Source organism: Stenella coeruleoalba (assembly GCF_951394435.1).
Source record: "Stenella coeruleoalba genome assembly, chromosome: X".
Lineage (NCBI taxonomy): Eukaryota > Metazoa > Chordata > Mammalia > Artiodactyla > Delphinidae > Stenella > Stenella coeruleoalba.
Window position 1 is genome coordinate 38,867,681 of NC_137152.1, and position 18,262 is coordinate 38,885,942.

The 18,262-nt window shown below is 42.0% G+C and overlaps 1 protein-coding gene across 3 annotated transcripts in view; it reads left to right on the forward strand.

Moving 5' to 3' along the window:
• CLCN5 (chloride voltage-gated channel 5) overlaps window positions 1–13,584 on the forward strand; it is a 159,773-nt gene extending 146,189 nt beyond the window's left edge. For 2 of the 3 annotated variants that reach the window (XM_079909645.1, XM_079909644.1), the window contains 5 exons: window positions 147–689; window positions 3,043–3,229; window positions 4,445–4,843; window positions 5,291–5,507; window positions 6,853–13,584. In XM_079909645.1, the coding sequence (XP_079765771.1) occupies window positions 147–689; window positions 3,043–3,229; window positions 4,445–4,843; window positions 5,291–5,507; window positions 6,853–6,943 (1,437 nt within the window). In that variant the 3' untranslated portion in view covers window positions 6,944–13,584. The remainder of the gene's footprint in view (window positions 1–146; window positions 690–3,042; window positions 3,230–4,444; window positions 4,844–5,290; window positions 5,508–6,852) is intronic. The other variant, XR_013825586.1, reaches the window with a different exon arrangement.
• Window positions 13,585–18,262: the final 4,678 nt, after the last annotated feature.

An 18,262-nucleotide genomic window follows, 5' to 3' on the forward strand; every position in this document is an offset into this window, starting at 1 on the left:
AAGTGCTCTGCCCAACTCCAGTGCTTTGCCACGGGGCCAGAGATCTCCAGGCCATTTTCATCCTCAACTCTAATTCCTGCAGCACCAGTTTTCACCCCAGTTTATGCACGTTATCTGAGCTTACTTTCTCATTTTCTCTCTTATAGGTCAGCTACTACTTTCCCCTCAAAACACTGTGGCGTTCGTTTTTTGCTGCTTTAGTGGCAGCATTCACTCTACGCTCCATCAATCCGTTTGGGAACAGCCGCCTGGTTCTATTTTATGTGGAGTTTCACACCCCATGGCATCTCTTTGAGCTCGTGCCCTTCATTCTGTTGGGCATATTTGGTGGTCTGTGGGGAGCTTTGTTTATCCGCACCAATATTGCCTGGTGTCGGAAGCGTAAGACCACCCAGTTGGGCAAGTATCCTGTCATAGAGGTACTCGTCATGACGGCCATCACTGCCATCCTGGCTTTCCCCAATGAGTACACCCGTATGAGCACAAGTGAGCTCATTTCTGAGCTGTTCAATGACTGTGGCCTTCTGGACTCCTCTAAGCTCTGTGATTATGAGAACCGTTTCAACACAAGCAAGGCGGGTGAGCTGCCCGACAGACCAGCTGGTGTGGGAGTCTACAGCGCAATGTGGCAGCTGGCCTTGACACTCATACTGAAAATTGTCATCACTATATTCACTTTTGGCATGAAGGTGAGGAGATTCTTTTGGTCCTTGGTGGATATTTGTGTGGCTGTAAGTTTGGAGGGCAAAGCCAAGATATTGTACGATTCTCATAGTTCGTGTGGGGCATCCAACTTCAAAGACCCAAATCCCTTTTTACCCCCACGTGTTCTCATAACTTCTTAGATGATTGTACCTCTATCTAAAACTGTGCAAGCCCAGTTTTAGGCCAAATGCAAACCTCAGTGATGAGATTTCAAGTAGAAAGATTTTCTCCTTTTCTGTGGAAAACATATTTTGCCTCTCAAAAAGGATGCTGAGGTATTTATTCCAGTGCATTTTATATCAAAACAATATCTGACCAACACATTTTTGGTCCTTATAAAGTGGCTTTAGAGTTACGAATAAAGCAAGATAGTAGGTTGAACCAAAAGAAGTTGCCGACCATTTTGACCACTAAAATAGCAATTTCATATGGCTCAACCCAATAGGTAGCTAAATGTATTTTTTACAGTTATCAGTGTCCAATTAGCAAGAACTTCACAGGTGATCCTAAATTAGTATTTAGATTATCAACAGCTGGTATTAGGCCAGCATCTTTTATTTTCAGTACCCATTATCATTTCCGTGTGTCAGAAGAAACCAGGAAGGAAAATTTGTAAAGTATTTTCCTTCTCTTCCTTGGTTTTCATTTGTTTGTTTCTTTTTTTAGCACTCAGCTACCAAGGTATTTCCTCTTCTCTAGGGAAATGGAGATTCAAACCAGAAAATAAGAGCCAGCAAGTCGGTTTAGGCAGTACTGTAATCTCTGAATTGATATGCATCCTCCTCAACACCCTGGACAGATTTTCAGTGCTTCTTGAGTTACTTTTTACCTCGTGGCTTCATTCTTTCATCTAAAGTGAATTTGCAGACCATCAGACCCACCCTGATTCAAATATATTCCAGAATTGAATACAAGCTATTTTAAAATAATCTGCTGTTTGGATTATCTCTGTCATCATTTTCCCTCTCTTAGCACAGAAAATTGAGAATGCACTATTGTATCCTAGGAGTCAAAAAAAGAGTGGGGACAGCTTACCCTTCCCCCTCCCCATATCCTCAAGTCCATTCTCTAGTAGGTCTGTGTCTTTATTCCCATCTTACCCCTAGGTTCTTCATGACCTTTTTTTTTTTTCTTAGATTCCATATATATGTGTTAGCATATGGTATTTGTTTTTCTCTTTCTGACTTACTTCACTCTGTATGACAGACTCTAGGTCCATCCACCTCACTACAAATAACTCAATTTCATTTCTTTTTATGGCTGAGTAATATTCCATTGTATATATGTGCCACATCTTCTTTATCCATTCATCCGATGATGGACACTTAGGTTGCTTCCAGTGGCATGGACATATATACACTACCAAACGTAAAATAGATAGCTAGTGGGAAGCAGCCGCATGGCACAGGGATATTGGCTCGGTGCTTTGTGACCACCTAGAGGGGTGGGATAGGGAGGGTGGGAGGGAGGGAGACGCAAGAGGGAAGAGATATGGGAACATATGTATATGTATAACTGATTCACTTTGTTATAAAGCAGAAACTAACACACCATTGTAAAGCAATTATACTCCAATAAAGGTGTTAAAAAAAAAAGAATGGGGAGACAGATGGGGGTTCCTTTTTGGGACAGTCATGCAACCATAGTCACTATCTCATTAAGAAAACTTAATCATTTATTCTTTCTTTATACTGTTAAAATAAACTGAAACCTCATGTGCCATCCTTTTTGTGTGAGTAATGGGTCAAGATTCAATACATGAGAGTGGTTACAAGCATTGCATTTAAACCGCAGTACCAGCGTTTACTAAATCTTGGCCTTGGGTGAGTTCCTTAACCTCTCTGCACCTTAGGTCCTTTGCGAGTTGGGAATTATAACACCTGCCTCCTGGGGTGGTTGTAAAGAACCCATGAAATCTGGTCCATAGAGCATCCAGCATTGAACATTGTAGATAGTCAATAAAGGGTAATTGTTGTTGATTAGAATTCAAAATTGGGGAAAATGTCTGCATATATGAGAAACTCCATCTATTTTCCTTTTTCTTTGGGAAAGGCTTAATTTCTGCCTCCAGTTCTGTGTTGGTCTGGAGAGTTCAGGCTCTTGCCTGATGGACCCCGAATCAGGGTAAGCGTCTTTGCAGTCGTCCTTGCCTGCACGTTCCAGAGAACCTCTAGTCCCTGTAGTGTTACACAAATCTTTGCGGCCACTTGCTAGCGTAGTGCATAGTTAAATTGTCATTGGCCTGTTCGCTTCGCAGAGGGTCAGTCCTCTAGCCCTTACCATGTGCCGGACGATCACATCACTTCTCACTGACCATCTTTTGCTTTCTCTTTGCAGATCCCTTCTGGCCTCTTTATCCCTAGCATGGCTGTTGGTGCTATAGCGGGTCGGCTTTTGGGAGTAGGGATGGAACAACTGGCTTATTACCACCATGACTGGGCCATCTTCAATAGCTGGTGCAGTCAAGGAGCGGATTGTATCACCCCTGGCCTTTATGCGATGGTTGGGGCTGCAGCCTGCTTGGGTGAGTACTGTTTGCATTGATTCCAAAGAGATTGCTACCCAGGTGGCATTATAAAGACGAGTGATATTAAACACAATTGACTGTAGATTTTTTTTTTTTTTTGCGGTACGTGGGCCTCTCACTGTTGTGGCCTCTCCCGTTGCGGAGCACAGGCTCCGGACGTGCAGGCTCAGCGGCCATGCCTCACGGGTACTAGCCGCTCCGCGGCACGTGGGATCTTCCCGGACCGGGGCACGAACCCGTGTCCCCTGCATCGGCAGGCGGACTCTCAACCACTGCGCCACCAGGGAAGCCCGACTGTAGATTTTTTTAAAGATGACTCTCCATTTCTTGTTGGGCTTGCCATTTTCAAGTGCTTTAAGAAAGCATTCTTTACCATATATCTCCATTCCTCCCCTTTGAGAGTAATTCTTCTCTCAAATTCCGTCATATTGAGGAAATAATCAGAAATTTGGGCAAAGATGATCTGCACAAGAATGTGCATCATGGTATTATGTGTAATAGCAAATAACTGGAATCAACCTAAAAGCACAATAAGGGACTGGTTAAATAAATTATGGTATAGTACATCCATATAATGCCATACCATACAGCCACTGAATGTGATGCTAATAGGTTTAATATCTTTAAATACAATGTTAAATACATTTGTACTAATATACAAAGTATTCCTAATATAAAGTTAGGAGAAAAAGCATGGTGGGGAATTTAAACGTATAATATGAGTTCATCTGTATAAAAACATACGTTTTTGAAAAAAGTCATTTGAAATTTTTACTCAGCATATTTCTAGACAGTGAGCTTATGGATAATGGCTTTCTTTTATATACTTTAAAAATATATGTATTTTCTTATCTTTCCACCGTGGGCCTGCACATCCCAGAGAACCTCTCGTATCTGTAGTGTTACACAAATCATAGAGATCTTATGCAATTACTTATATAATTGGGGGGTGGGGAGCAACAGACAAATGAAAAAAAGACGAAGAATGAAGGAGGTATCTTGTACTTTTGTAGAGATTATTTTTAGAAGTCTGACTCATGTTCACTGTAAACTTGCTTGAATGCAGTTGCAGGGGTCTATAGGTGAGGCCTCCTTTTAGTGATGTTTCTGGTTAGTAGCTTTTTCTGGATGGGGCCTGTGACAGGCCCATAACTGTAATGAATCCTATACTTTTGCTCCCTTCAGTAAGTAGCCTGTGTCTGTTTTTTGCAGGCGGGGTGACTCGGATGACTGTTTCTCTTGTTGTCATAATGTTTGAACTAACTGGTGGCTTGGAATACATTGTGCCTCTGATGGCCGCAGCCATGACAAGCAAGTGGGTGGCAGATGCTCTTGGGCGGGAGGGCATCTATGATGCCCACATCCGTCTCAATGGATACCCCTTTCTTGAAGCCAAAGAAGAGTTTGCTCACAAGACCCTGGCAATGGATGTGATGAAACCCCGGAGAAATGATCCTTTGTTGACTGTCCTTACTCAGGACAGTATGACCGTGGAAGACGTAGAGACCATAATCAGTGAAACCACTTACAGTGGCTTCCCAGTTGTGGTGTCCCGGGAGTCCCAAAGACTTGTGGGTTTTGTCCTCCGAAGAGACCTCATTATTTCAATTGGTAAGGATTTCAGAAATGGGATAAGGGAATCCACTATGGAAATAAATAAATATGCATGAGGGGAAGGGAGGGATAAATTAGGAGTTTGGGGTTAACAGGTACAGACTACTATATATAAAATAGATAAGCAACAAGGCTACTGTATGGCACAGGGAAGTATATTCAGTATCTTGTAATAACCTGTAATGGGAAAGAATCTGAAAAAGAATGTTTATATATATCAATATATATATATAATTATATGTATATATACATATATAAAACTGAATCACTTTGCTGTATACCTGAAACTAACACAACATTGTAAATCAACTATACAATCAATCACTAAGCATGCATGCATGCGTGAAAAGGGGAAGGACAGAGTGGAGAGGGGACTGGTTAGGGGCCAGAAGTTTAGAAGTAGTCATTCCTTTTTCAACCTTTTGTTTTCTACTTTTCAAATAGAAAATGCTCGAAAAAAACAGGATGGAGTTGTGAGCACTTCTGTCATTTATTTCACCGAGCATTCTCCTCCAGTGCCACCATACACCCCACCTACCCTCAAGCTTCGGAACATCCTGGATCTCAGCCCCTTCACTGTGACTGACCTTACACCCATGGAGATCGTGGTAGATATCTTCCGCAAGCTGGGACTGCGGCAGTGCCTGGTTACACACAATGGGTGAGAGCTCTTTGGTGAAGGCAAATTGGATTTGGGAGGAAAAGAGAATGTAGAGAGATAAAGAAAGAAGAACCCAACTCACATGAATATTTGTAGCATTTATAGACCTTTTTGAAGCTCTGAGATGAAGATGAATGTGTTTCTTTTTTTGTCATAATTAATAGAAAAGGAGTTTGGGGAAGATAGTGGGTTTGAGAGATGCGAACTGCTGGTTGTACATTATAAATAACTCAGTTCCTCCCCCACAAAGGAAACAACTATGTTCTCATGAACAGGCAGCACTGAAATTATAATGGTATTAGGTAGTATATGTATAGTATTTGGTGCTTACGATACCTTTGTTGTTATTATTTGAGGGTGAGAAAACCAAGTTCCAGTGAGGTTTAAAGATTTGCACAAGGACCCTCAGTTACTGTCTAGTAGTGGTAGCCTTTATTTATTTATTTATTTTGGTCTCGCCACACAGTTTGCGGGATCTCAGTTCCCAGACCAGGGATTGAACCCAGGACATGCAATGGAAGCCCGGAATCCTAACCATTAGGCCACCAGGGAACTCCCTAAACACAAGTCTTCTGACTTCCAAGGCTAAGGCTCTTTCTTTCTGGGATATTTCTTATCCAGTAAAGGAAGCCATGCTATTTTTATTGGAAAAGAAAGGAGGTTGAGGAGAAGGGTGCGTGTTTTTGTTTTTGTTGTTGTTGTTTTTGACCCTGGTATGTTAATCTAATGATTATATAAGAATTTCGCCCTCTACAGTTTCTGAATAGCGTAGCAGATGTCTTGCAGGATTGAGATCAGTTAGGGGACTTTTCCTAACTGATCCATTCAACCTTTACTGAATCTGTACTTCATGTAAGAAGGCATTCCACTAGATTCTGGGGAGAGGCAAAAAGCAATGAGACCCTTCTCTGCCCTCAAGGAGCATACAGTGTTTATAGGGAAGCTGAGAACACAGCAAATTGGACAAATGCTACGGAAGAGGTGTGCACAGAACATGCTGTTCCCAGGAGGAGGGCACAGTTATTACTGGCTCGTAGGATCAGGGAAGGTGTTCTGGAAGAGGGACATTTGAACTGGGTTGCAAAAGGTAAGATTTGTATATAGAGAGAAGAATATTTAAACCACAGCAAATAGCAGGATTTAAGACCTAGAGGAAGAAGTGCTTAGAGCATGCTTCGGGACCCATGCATTGTCCCATTTACCTGGTACATGTAATCTAGTCCTGTCATCGTTCTGTAAGTACAGATAGTATTCAAAGACAAAGATGAAAAGGACCACAAAAAGTGTCACCTTTGAGAATGTTATTTTAACTACAGATTAATTTTTGTCTTGTTTTATCTTTTAGGCGATTGCTTGGAATCATTACCAAAAAGGATGTGCTAAAGCATATAGCACAGATGGCGAACCAAGATCCTGATTCCATTCTCTTCAACTAGAATCACAGGGTTGTACTGGATATAAAACAGGAAGGACATTGCAGACCATGGATATATTTTATTAACTGGGTACCCAAAAAACATTTCCCACATTTGGATGGTGAAGTTATATTTGTGTGTTGTCTCTTTCCTACAAGTTAACCAGTTGCACTACATAATCTCTGGAAATTAATCTTCTCTTTAGGAGAAAATTCAGTTAGGCTTCTGTGATATTGCATTAGGAAGATTTCATGAAAGAGTAAACAAGATTGCTATGGTTTAATTCTTTTTCTAAAGATTTTTTTAATTTAAAACATAAGTATTAGCCAATATGCAATCACTGAAAACTATGCAAGAAAAATTCCAACCGTCCTGACCTATAGCCTGCAGGAAGCTCATGAAAAAGTCACTTTTTTGGACTCTGTCATTGGTGGAAGATGAAGTGTAAACCAGGGACTTTGCTTTTCCAACCACAGAAAGGAAAACCAGAAGGAAAATAGGAATGGTATTTTCCAGACTGTGAATTCAGTTCAAATGTTATCTTGTTCTTGTTACAATATTTAGCATTATTAGTTTATGTGTGTGTATGTGTATGTTAATTTTAATACCTGATTATAAGACAATGCTGCTTTGGTTAATCTCCTCTAAATGAATGTAGAGAGGTTGACTTTTATAGCTTGCTTGTTCCTGGTACTCTTTTGAAGTGCACAAAAGATAAGTTATAGAATTTTCTCCTTGTCTGCAAAAAGGGTAATTTTCCAGATGGCCTTTGTTAGCTAGTAGACAAGGACTTTGCCACGAATTTGTTAGTAGCAAGGAATGATTTCTCCATCTTCCTTGAAACGAATGATTAGTAAAGTTCTAAGCAAAGTCAATAACCAGGACTTTCACATTTTTGTGAGGTCCCAACTCTTACCCAGATGCCACCTCCATGAGTGATGGTGCTTTTAGCTTCTGGAATATGTAAGAATAGTAAAGGGAACCAAGTCTAGACTGCATACTGGTAAACCAGGGAAGATCCCGAACTGTATCTGCGTTCTCATGCATTCCTTCATAACAACCACCAGTACTAAAATGACTGGGCACTCATGCCTCCTCCCAGTGTTAAGTACATATATATAACAGGCCAGTGTTGTCCCCGTGATCGTGAATTTAGACTTGGGGTACTTTCAGGTATATTCAAGGCATTGGAACAGGATAGGCAGCTGTGACTCTCTTGAGGCTCCTTAGAATTCTAAATAAAATGCAGAACCTTCCTGAGACCCAGGGGTGTGGACAAGGCCTGGTGACACCAAAGGTGCTTGTATACAATTGAAAAGGTGCCTGTCTCAATTTCCTACCACCTTTACTGCAGTAGAAAATATCACACTCTAGGGACACCTGGTGGAGTTACAGAGCCACCATCATCATTCCGACTACTGTTTCGTTTTCTACAGTTTTACCCACGTGCTGTTGTTCCCCCTCCATTCTCCCTTTCCCACGCCTCAGTCCTGAGTCCTGTCTTTGGGATTGAGTAGTGTGCCCGGTTAATCATTCCTGTTACAAAAAAGTAACTCCCAGGGCTAGTTAAATTGTAAACCCAGCCTCTACAATCTTACAGCCCATGGACGAGAGGTGACGCACAACCATTTGCTTTGCTTTATAGCCCAGTAGCTCCATTTCCATGCTGACGCCCACAGCAGTGAGACTCAAATGCTAGGGGTGGGAGTTGAGCCTTTCCCATTTTACAAGTCTGTTCCCAGCGCTTCCCACCATGCTTCTAGCCTAGAATCAGCAGTCACTCGGCACAGCCTCTCCTCCCACTCCAAGCACCTCAGCATACCTCATTTTAAAAGTTGTCTATCTCTGATTCTAGGATTTTTTACCCCTAGTTTCTTATCTTTCCAAAATCTGAAATTCTTTTATTGCCTAGAACTGGGGAGCCAAGGCTTATTTTGATTTTTATCTTTAAAATATCAAGGCAGTCACCAGAGTTTCTCCTCTTAAGTATATCACTCTAGCATTTTAATGAAAAAGACAAAAACCTCCCTAGGTTATATTATATTATAGTCACGACTCAGTAACTTCACGTCTTTTGTCCCTTCTGTACCACTGATTCCCTCACACGAGATGAGGCTATTTGCCTGACCACCGCGTCTGTTGTGCGCAAATCAAAGTTCTTATGTGTGTACTTCTGGTTCACTACCTGTCTTTTCTTATCAGCCGTCCAACTAAAGTTTGCAAAACAGGAAATGTTAGTATCTCTGGTATTTGGTGATGGTGAAAGGTTTGGTCGCATTTCATAGTACAGCAGTGATATGGAGAGTGTCTAAGTTTGCCTTTGTGTTTCTTCTAGGCTCTGTTTTTGATTTGAGACAGATGAGCCAGTGTTCAGGTGCTACTTCAGAGAATAAATTCAAGAAATCAGATAACACTGTGCCAAGGTATACTTTCTAGATACTAAGCACCGATTGGCCCTCCAGAGAATAATATCCCTTTGATACCTCACTCCTGATAAATCTCATTCATTAACCTCAGCTTCTCAGGAATCCTTGTAACTCATATGCTAGAAGTAGCTGTAGTGTATGGTATCCATTATATGTCCAGTCCGATGGTTTGGCTCCAAGTTTGGCTAATTGTGGTAGAGCTCTCTGCTAGACTGCTAGCTCAGCACCTTAACACTCAGAGTTTCTTGTCTTGAGGCAAAGGAAAATGTTCTTTCTGCCATTGCCAATTCAGCAGTTGGACATACTTAAACCAACAAAGCTGATATAGGGGGGTCTGTCAGTAGTCTCAAATGGCCACATACCTCAATGGCAAAAGACTGGATAATCTGTGATGTAAAAATTAGTATGAGCCGAGACCAGTCGATTCTGGTAATAAGAAAGAAGGTTTCCCGACACACGGAAAGGATTTACAAAAGAATGCCAATAAGTGCTTCGAGAGAGTTAGGGCTTTCCAAGCCAAAATATCTGGTAGGCATCCAGGCCACGAAAGGAATGAGAGTCTATGGATTTGTAAAAGTCTAACTGCTATATTTTGTATCTTCAGATCTGTGATGTAAAGAATTAAAGAAGCCGAAATAGTTAAGGCATGATTAGTTACGCCACTGCCAGAAGCAGGGGACTGAACAAGCAAAATAATGGCCACTTTTAAGATCACTTCTATTTGGATGTACGTTCAGACACTCCCCCTCTTTTCTGGCTCTGGTGTCCTTCAGGCTCAGCCCAGCTGTGGAGTAGAGGTGGTATAATCCACAGAGCAGATATCCTCTGGTGGATAATCTGACATTGATGGTACTTTGGATTTGCCAGCTGGCAGAGCAGTCGATTAATTTGCTGATGGAACTGCAAAGCAGTTCCGTTGTTTTGGCACCAGAGGCTGAATCTGAACCCTTTACAGGAAGAGCAGAGAAGAAGCATAAATGTCTCTAGCAAGTCTTCAGTTGTGCTTGAACACAAGAATGATAAAGTAATGGGGACTTTGGGTGGTCTAAGGCTGTGAAGTAATTCTTAACTATGAATTTATGAACCCATTCAGGTGTCGGGGGAGCAAATGTGTTTTTCAAAACAGCGTGCAAGAGAGTCGATCAGGGAATGTAATCACTGCTGTATGTTTTAAGTATTTGGATCACCTGTCCCGGTTGGATCCTGACCTTGATTTGTTTAGTTAGGTGATGAGTAGGAAGGTGTACTTGTTACCCCACAGTATCTTTTGGTTTTATTTTTTAATAAATCACAAGGAGTGCAGTTTTTGAAGTTGAGTTTTTAATAAATGATAGTGAAGACAGTTGAAAATTTGACATGACCAGTGTGTTTTATATTGCCAGAGTACTTACTGATGACTGACCACATTGTATTGTGAGGAATCGGTTTACTTTCACTGGATCAGAGCCAAACGCAGGCCACTCATCTGTTCAGAGAAAGCAGGAGAGCATCTTTCATGGTGGTGCATAGAGTATTGAGCTCTTAAAAACTCTGAGAAAAAATGAGGAGTTCAGAAAGTAAAGGGGAGGTGAAATATTGAGTCCTTAAAAAAAAGGTGTCTAAATATGTGGTCTGAACTTCAGTGTCCGACGACCTTGATTTTTTTTTTTAACCACCTCTGGGATAACCTGGATTCCCTTTGGAGAGAGAATGGAAAGTTATGGCAGTGGAAAAAGCCTAGTAAGCAAGTATACGAGTTCTTGTAAGATGGTGGGAGGAAGGCCATTCCATGCCCCAAGCCAAACACCCCGACATTTATAAACTGCTTGATCATGTGCCTCAAGGAGAGAAAAAATTAGTAGTCTACCAAAGACCAGGCTTTCCAAGCAACCAAGAGGCTCAAAGCAGCATTTGGTGGAGGCAGTCTACTTTTGTGGAGAGGGCTGACCCAAGACCAGACCCTCTTGCGGAGGAGGGCAGCGTCTACTGCCATTGCCTAAGTGATAAGCTTTAGGTAGCTTATCTTGAATTTTGATAGCAAAATATTTAAAAAATCTATATTGTTAGCCTCCCTGGTATGTACTTATTGTAGATTAAAAAGAAAAAGGTGAGGCTTTCTCAGAGCTCAGGGAGCTGTGTAAATTTGACCTGTGGTAACCACTGAGCTGTGCTCAGCCTCAATTTTGGTTGCTTGCCCCAAGGGGAAGAGTTCCTGGACTAGTAGGTGTTAGCAACTTCAAGTTACTCCCTAAATGTTTGCTGGTCACAGTCTCATTTCTAAACATCTGCATCTCGGCAAAGTTTTGAAGTGACGTAGGGAGCAAAATCGGTTTTTCCACCTTGTAGTCTGATTTTGCCAAATCACCCAAGAAAGAAAGAAGGTCTATGATGTGCGGAGTTTGCGTTTCTTGGATGGGACCTATCAGGTCATCCAGCCCAATCCCGCAGTCTTAAATTCCTACCTCTAAGTTCCTGCCAAAGGGTCTTCAGCCTCTGGGTGCACACTCGTTGAATGAATGCCTTGCTTAAAGTTTGGCCTTTTAAGGGGAAGAAAGTGTGTGATGGTATAAAAATATGAGGGTTTAAATAAATGATCTCTGGCTCTCCTCCTCTTTCCTCCCCACCCCTGTCTCTCTGTCTCTCCTCACCCCAATACCCTGAATTCAAAAAATTTTCTCAGTTACTCTAAGTGTATTATTTTGAATGTGGACCTTGGGGAGGGAGAGGATCATTCTGAGAGTAGAGAATGGAAGATACTTCTGAGTTGATGGAACCAGTGGGGCTTTGCTCCACTGTAGGGGCTAAAGCCAATGGTATCTGTTGGCAGTGTCCAGGGCTTTAGCATCTTAATGCAGACATGTGAAGTATTCATTGCTAAACCTTGTTATCATCTACTAGTCCAAATCTGTTGAAAGTCAGAGGCGGTCTAGGGTTTGATGAGTGAAATGCCACCTGGCAGAATGGAGATAAGGGAATGGCCCGAGATGGTTTTGTCAGGGTAGGAATGTTTAGCCTCATTATCTTATTGAGTGTACCTCAAATATATGGTCCTTCAAGAGTGTTCCTTTTCCCTCCTCCATTTCACTTTATGCCTTCTCTCTCTTTCCCATTGTCCCACCTTTTTAGCACTCAGATTTTAATAAATATTTACTTTTTATTATATATTTGGTCCCTTGGGACTATGTAATGATTAAGAATTAATTTCATTCTAGGTAAAAAAAAATGATGTGTTTAATATTTTGTTCTTTTAAACTGTCTTTTGAAGCTATGCTGCTAACCAGGTACAGGCCAGAAAGGAGTTGGGCTTGACGGACAGCACCCTGGTCATGTCACCTAAGGATGCCATTGATGTAATGATGGTGACTCTTCTTCATTTGACCAAGGCCAGCCTCCTGCTCTTACCTCTGTCCATTCATTTCTGGCTGTGGGAAAAATACCACCTGTCAGGTGAGCCAGTGAGGCCAGGAGGATCAGAGGGGCCGGTTCCAGCCCGTGGACCACTATATGAATGTCTCTGTAATAAGCTCATTTGTAGGGCCGGCTCCAACTGCAGTAGCCAAAGAAAACCTGTCTGACTCGACATTTTAGTTCCTGAGAGTTGGTAAAAGTTCAACCGAAGCTAAGGTATAGACATTAGCAGTAGCTAGGCGTCCAGAAACTAGAGTCAACTGAAGCTAATAGAGTTTCCACAGGAAACTTGGTGCTGAGCTGTTCAGAGCAATTATTTATCTGAGTGTTGCCAACCCTTTAGTCACGCTTTCTTAGCTTTATTCTAACTTTTAGAGACATTGGTCCCTGTTCATAGGCACAGCCTGTACCAAAGCTGTGGCTCACTGCACAGTTCATTCTGCTCCCTGGTCAAGCATAGGAACATAGTCCAAAAAGGAAGATGTGGGCTGGGGAGTTAGGAGACCTGGTTTCTATTCCCTATGCTTCTACTAACTAGCCTCGAGATCTTAACCGCTCTGTGCCTCAGTGTTCCCATCTGCAAAATGGGGATAGTGTTAATTGCCCTACCTACCTCACAGGGTTGTTGTGAGGATAAACTGAGACAATGAAAGGAAAGTACTTTGACAAGTAAGTGCTATGCAAATTGTAAGAAAAGGAAACAATCACGTTAAAGGCAATGGAATGGACTTTGGCAGAAAGGTTAATGGGATTGTCCAGCCCTTTCTCTGTGTGGCTTAAACCCAGGTCGCCATTGCTTTATACATTTTTCACTTAGCACAGATTTGTAATTATGCATGTAATAAAGCACAGCCTTATCCAACTTGGTGTCTGGTGTGTTTCTGAAGACTCTCAATTTTGTAGCTATTGATTTCTGATCATAAAAGCTCGGTGTGGAGGTTGGGGGAGGGTAGTGTAAAAGGTACCTGCAAATTCCTGCTAGTAGGCTCACTTCTTAAAATGATTTATTAAAGACTTAATTAGTTTTACAGATCGAGTAATACTTTTTACCATAAGGAGACAAATGAGGAGCACCTTGTATTTTCTGAGAGATTCCAGATACCTCATTCATTATGGCTACTTAAATGTTCCTGTCTCATACATTGGTGATCCTTTCCTGATGAAATGAGGATTAGCTGGAGCTGTGTTTTTTCCCTCTCTTTTTAAGCTTTTAATGATGTAAGATTATGGGCTTTGACAGGCCTCTTGCCTATAGTCAGTTCTTACAAGGAGTAGGATGGGTGATGGAAATGTTCCTCCAATGAATAGTAGGGCTAGTAGTATCCTCGCTATGGTGGGTTGGGATTAAAATGTTTTCTGTGGGAAACCCTTTGAAGTAACTGAGGAGTGGGGCTTTTCGGGGAAGTGGTTGAATATGCAAACATTTCCATTTCACACCTCTCTGGAACCCAGAAAACAAAGGAAAGCTATACTTTGAAGTATGGTTTTCCTACTTTCTCACTCTATTTTTCCTGTATCTGATTCCTCCTCCCCTCTCCCTCCCTCTCTCTGTTAGCCAGACCACCAGGAAGGCAGTTTACTGTGTGTCCAAGTTTTCATTTAAGAGTTTCTCCCGTTGACATTTGATTACATCTGCACTGGTGTTGACTTGATACCTTGTTGCTACCAAGAACTTTAATGACTTTGGCCTACTTGGTATCATTTCAAGAAGGACACCTCTATGTATAAATAACTCCCTCATAAGCCTGAAATTCCACAAGGAAACTTCAGTTTTTGATGTTATTTATCATTTTACTGGACCCCTTCCACACTTATCATCATCCCTGCCTCTAATCTAAATACCTTCTAAGAAAAAAAACACTGCATCTAGCTGTTACCAGCTCTCAACAACTTGCGAAGAATTAGAGTATCATGTCTAGTTGCTGTAGGGCTCAGATAAAAATGGCTTTGATGGAGTATGGGGTACAGATTAATCCATCATCTAGTACAGGAGCTGCCCAGAGAAGAACCTGGAAATGACCACCAGATGTCAGTGCAATCATTAAAATACTGGTATAGCTCTGGTTTGGTCAGAAAAAAACTGTCTGAGGGTAGTAGGCAGGGCAAAAAGCGTTAATTCATACGTACAGCTAGATGCTGGGAATACAAAGTTCAATCACAAGGTATCTCTTAGTTGATCAGATATTCTCTTTTTAACGTATATAATAAACTGTGTTTTTCTTATTGTTAAAACAAGTCAATCACATGGCAGTCCCTGCCTTTAAGGAGCCTATCGTCCTGGTGTCTGAAAGTTGTAGTTTCTTTTTAGAAGCAGTGCCTCAGATAAAAACAATGAGGAAAGGACTCCAGTTCTTCCTTCATTAGGATCGCCATATAATTTATTGTGTGACTAAGACACTTCTGACAGTGGGATGGTGGTGTTAATAATTACCCAGGGACAACAGGCACAAACTGGGACTATCCCAGGTGTGTTAGTCAGCTCAGGCTGCTATAACAAATGACCGTAGACAGAGTGGCTTATAAACAAAAGAAATTGATTTCTCACAGTTCTGGAGGCTGCAAGTCTGAGATCAGGGTGCCAGCATGGTGGGGTTCTGGTGAGAGCCCCTCTCCCAGGTTGCAGACTACAGAATTGTTGTATCCTCACATGGCAGAAAGAGAGCTAGAGCGCTCTCTGGGGTCCTTTTTATCAGGGCACTAATCCTGTTCATGTTCAGGCTCCACCTTCCTGACTTCATCACCTCCCAAAGGCCCTACCTCCAAATACATTGAGAGTTAGGATTTCAATGTATGAATTTGGGAGTGACACAAACATCCAGTCGATAACACTGGCAAACCAAGAAGTGTGGTCAACCGCTCTTCCTGAGGGATCTCCAGCTCCTGTCCTTTGGACTCTAGCTCCAGGGCTCCTAAGTTCCTTCCCTAGGATCAAAGGTTCTGCCCTTCCCTTGAGCTCCCAAAGCCCCTCTCCTGGCCTCTCTTCCCTCCTTCATAATAAGCAATCTCATCTTAACTGCTACTGGGACATGGGGTAGAGAGGTGTTCAGACAACCACAAAAAAATTTTATTCTCAAAAATAATAATAGGACTCTGAGCAGAGAGCAACATTCAGGGTAAGAGAAAGACACTTATGGCTTTTGGGTTCCCTTAGGCCTCCTCAAGCTGTTGGGTTGAGGAAGTTCTGTGTCTATACATTGCCCACTGCTAGTGTCTCTAAGTAGACATTTTAGGATCTTGATTCAGGAGGCTGCAGATAGAATAGAAGACGGAGAGAATGGAAAAAGCATAGAATTTGGAGCCAGGGGGCCTGGACTTGAGGCTTCCTATAAAGGAATTGCTACCTTTCTCCATCAAACAAAACTCAGGATCTCTGAGATTGGCCTTGGAGGAAGAGTCTTCTCTTGAAAAGGGGCTCCTGGACCACACAGTGCAGCTGTGTGTTCCATAAGATTCTCCTTCCTGCTGAGACAATCTTTCTGGTTACCTCACTGGCCTTGGGGTGTAGTGGAGATCACTCCTTTTTAATATTCTAGTCTGAAAGTGCCTCTATAGCACAGCTGAGATGGAGGTAGAAATTTTAATTTAAAAGTTTGGGGAAAATGAAGCCATCGTGATGTGCAATGAGCTCATCGGGCTGACCCTGACTGTGCAGCAGAATCATCTGAAATGGGTATTAAAATATAGATTCTTGGTGGTTTGGTGCCAGGTCTTGGACTAGTATTTGAAAAACCATATGGGGGATATTACAGGCTTCACCCTGCCCTGAAGCTTTATCAGACTTCTACGTGGTGGGCATCAACTTAGTACCACCTGGGAGAATTCATTGTCCCTCCTCTTGTTCACTCTTGTATCCCAAGTGCCAGATAGAGCGCCCAGCACAGAGCAAGACCTCTGAAAATGCAGTACTGGTAGAATAGCAGCCTGTGTAAAACTTGCCTTCTTAGTTCCTGTTGCCTGCCTGAAGATGTGTCTCTTCCCTAGATGTATACCACCTTCCAGGGACACCAGGCTTACCCACCCCCAAGCAATTCTTATAATTTATACTACAAGTCACAACCTGATAAGCACCATCTCATACAACCTTTGTAAGTGAGGAAGAGCATGTTTATTTCAGGCTCTGCTACTTATTCACCATGTGATTCAACCTCTGTGACCTCAGTAACCTCATCTGTAAAGTAGTAATGATGATAAAACCTGCTAATTGGACTGTTGAAATGAATGAAACTAGGTAAGAAAACAGGGTTTTACAAGTTGGCTATGCAAACATCATTGTTATTCATTTGGTCCTGAGGGCTAAAGGAGGTAATGTATGAGAATAGTCAGTTCGCTCAACCAGTATTTATTGAGCACCACTAGGCAATGGAGATTCAATGAAAGGAAAAAATAGACCCATTCCCGAGATGACAATCCAAAACACAGTCAATTAAGAGTGGCATCAACCAGCAGTCTGTTCTAATGACAAAGAGATTTTTTTCCAAGTCCGATATCTGTGGGCTTAGCAGCCTCTGCTGAGTATTAGCAGAATCTTGGCACCTCCTCTCCCACCAAAATGTTTTCCAATTATTTCTGCCTCTGAGACTCTGGAATCAGGGCATCCCAGCTACACTCAAACCAATCTGTCAGCTATGGTTGTCAAGAGGGATGCACCTATATTTTTTCCCTCTAGCTCCAGCCCCCACTTGACCACAGCTGAAGCCTGCAAAGCCACTCAGAGAACCCTTCCCTACCCCAGGTATCACCCAGCCTGAGAAAATCGATTGTACCCTTTCCTTTCTTGCCTGTCCTCCAGCATAGCTTCTCTTTCTAGTTCTAGTTACTCCCTCGTATGTGGGTGAATACCAACAGATGCGGCTGTGTGAATATGGGGAGTGGAGAGGAGGGTTGTCTACGCTAGCAGCAATATACTTAGAAATATTTTGTTGCACAAATACCCTTGAACTTCACATCAACCCCGTGAGATAGGCAAAATATGAGGATACTAAGACTAAGACTTGTTTGTGATTTGCTCAGTATCTCAGAGGCAGGAAGTGTTGTAACAGAAGCTGGAACTCAGTGTTTTTGACCCCAGATCCAGACTAATCTTATGGCTATGTGCTCCTGTTGATCCTGACTGTTTCTAGGCCAGTTTATGGGAAGAGAGTAACAGGAGCCTGCCTGGTTGGGCAGTTGGCCTAGTGTTAAAAATTTACTGTGGGTAAGAATCTGTATAGAGGCGTGTAGAGGTGATCAGAAGCAATCCTAGGAAGGGGATCGCCAAGGAGATTTTTTTTAAAATGTGCTTGTGTAGAAAAGTGAGAAGTGGGGATGGATTGGGGTTGGGGAGCAGTGTCTGGGGGGCCTGTATTTACTAATTGACTTCCCTTCGTATTATTTGAAGTTTTTACCGGGAGCATATGTCACTTTTATATTTTTTTAAAAGTAAACATCCAGGAAAGAAAACAATATTTTTATATGTGGCTATAAATATGTGTTTATCTCATCAGTTGGAAGCTAAATTTGTTTTTCTTGCAAACTAATGATAAATAAA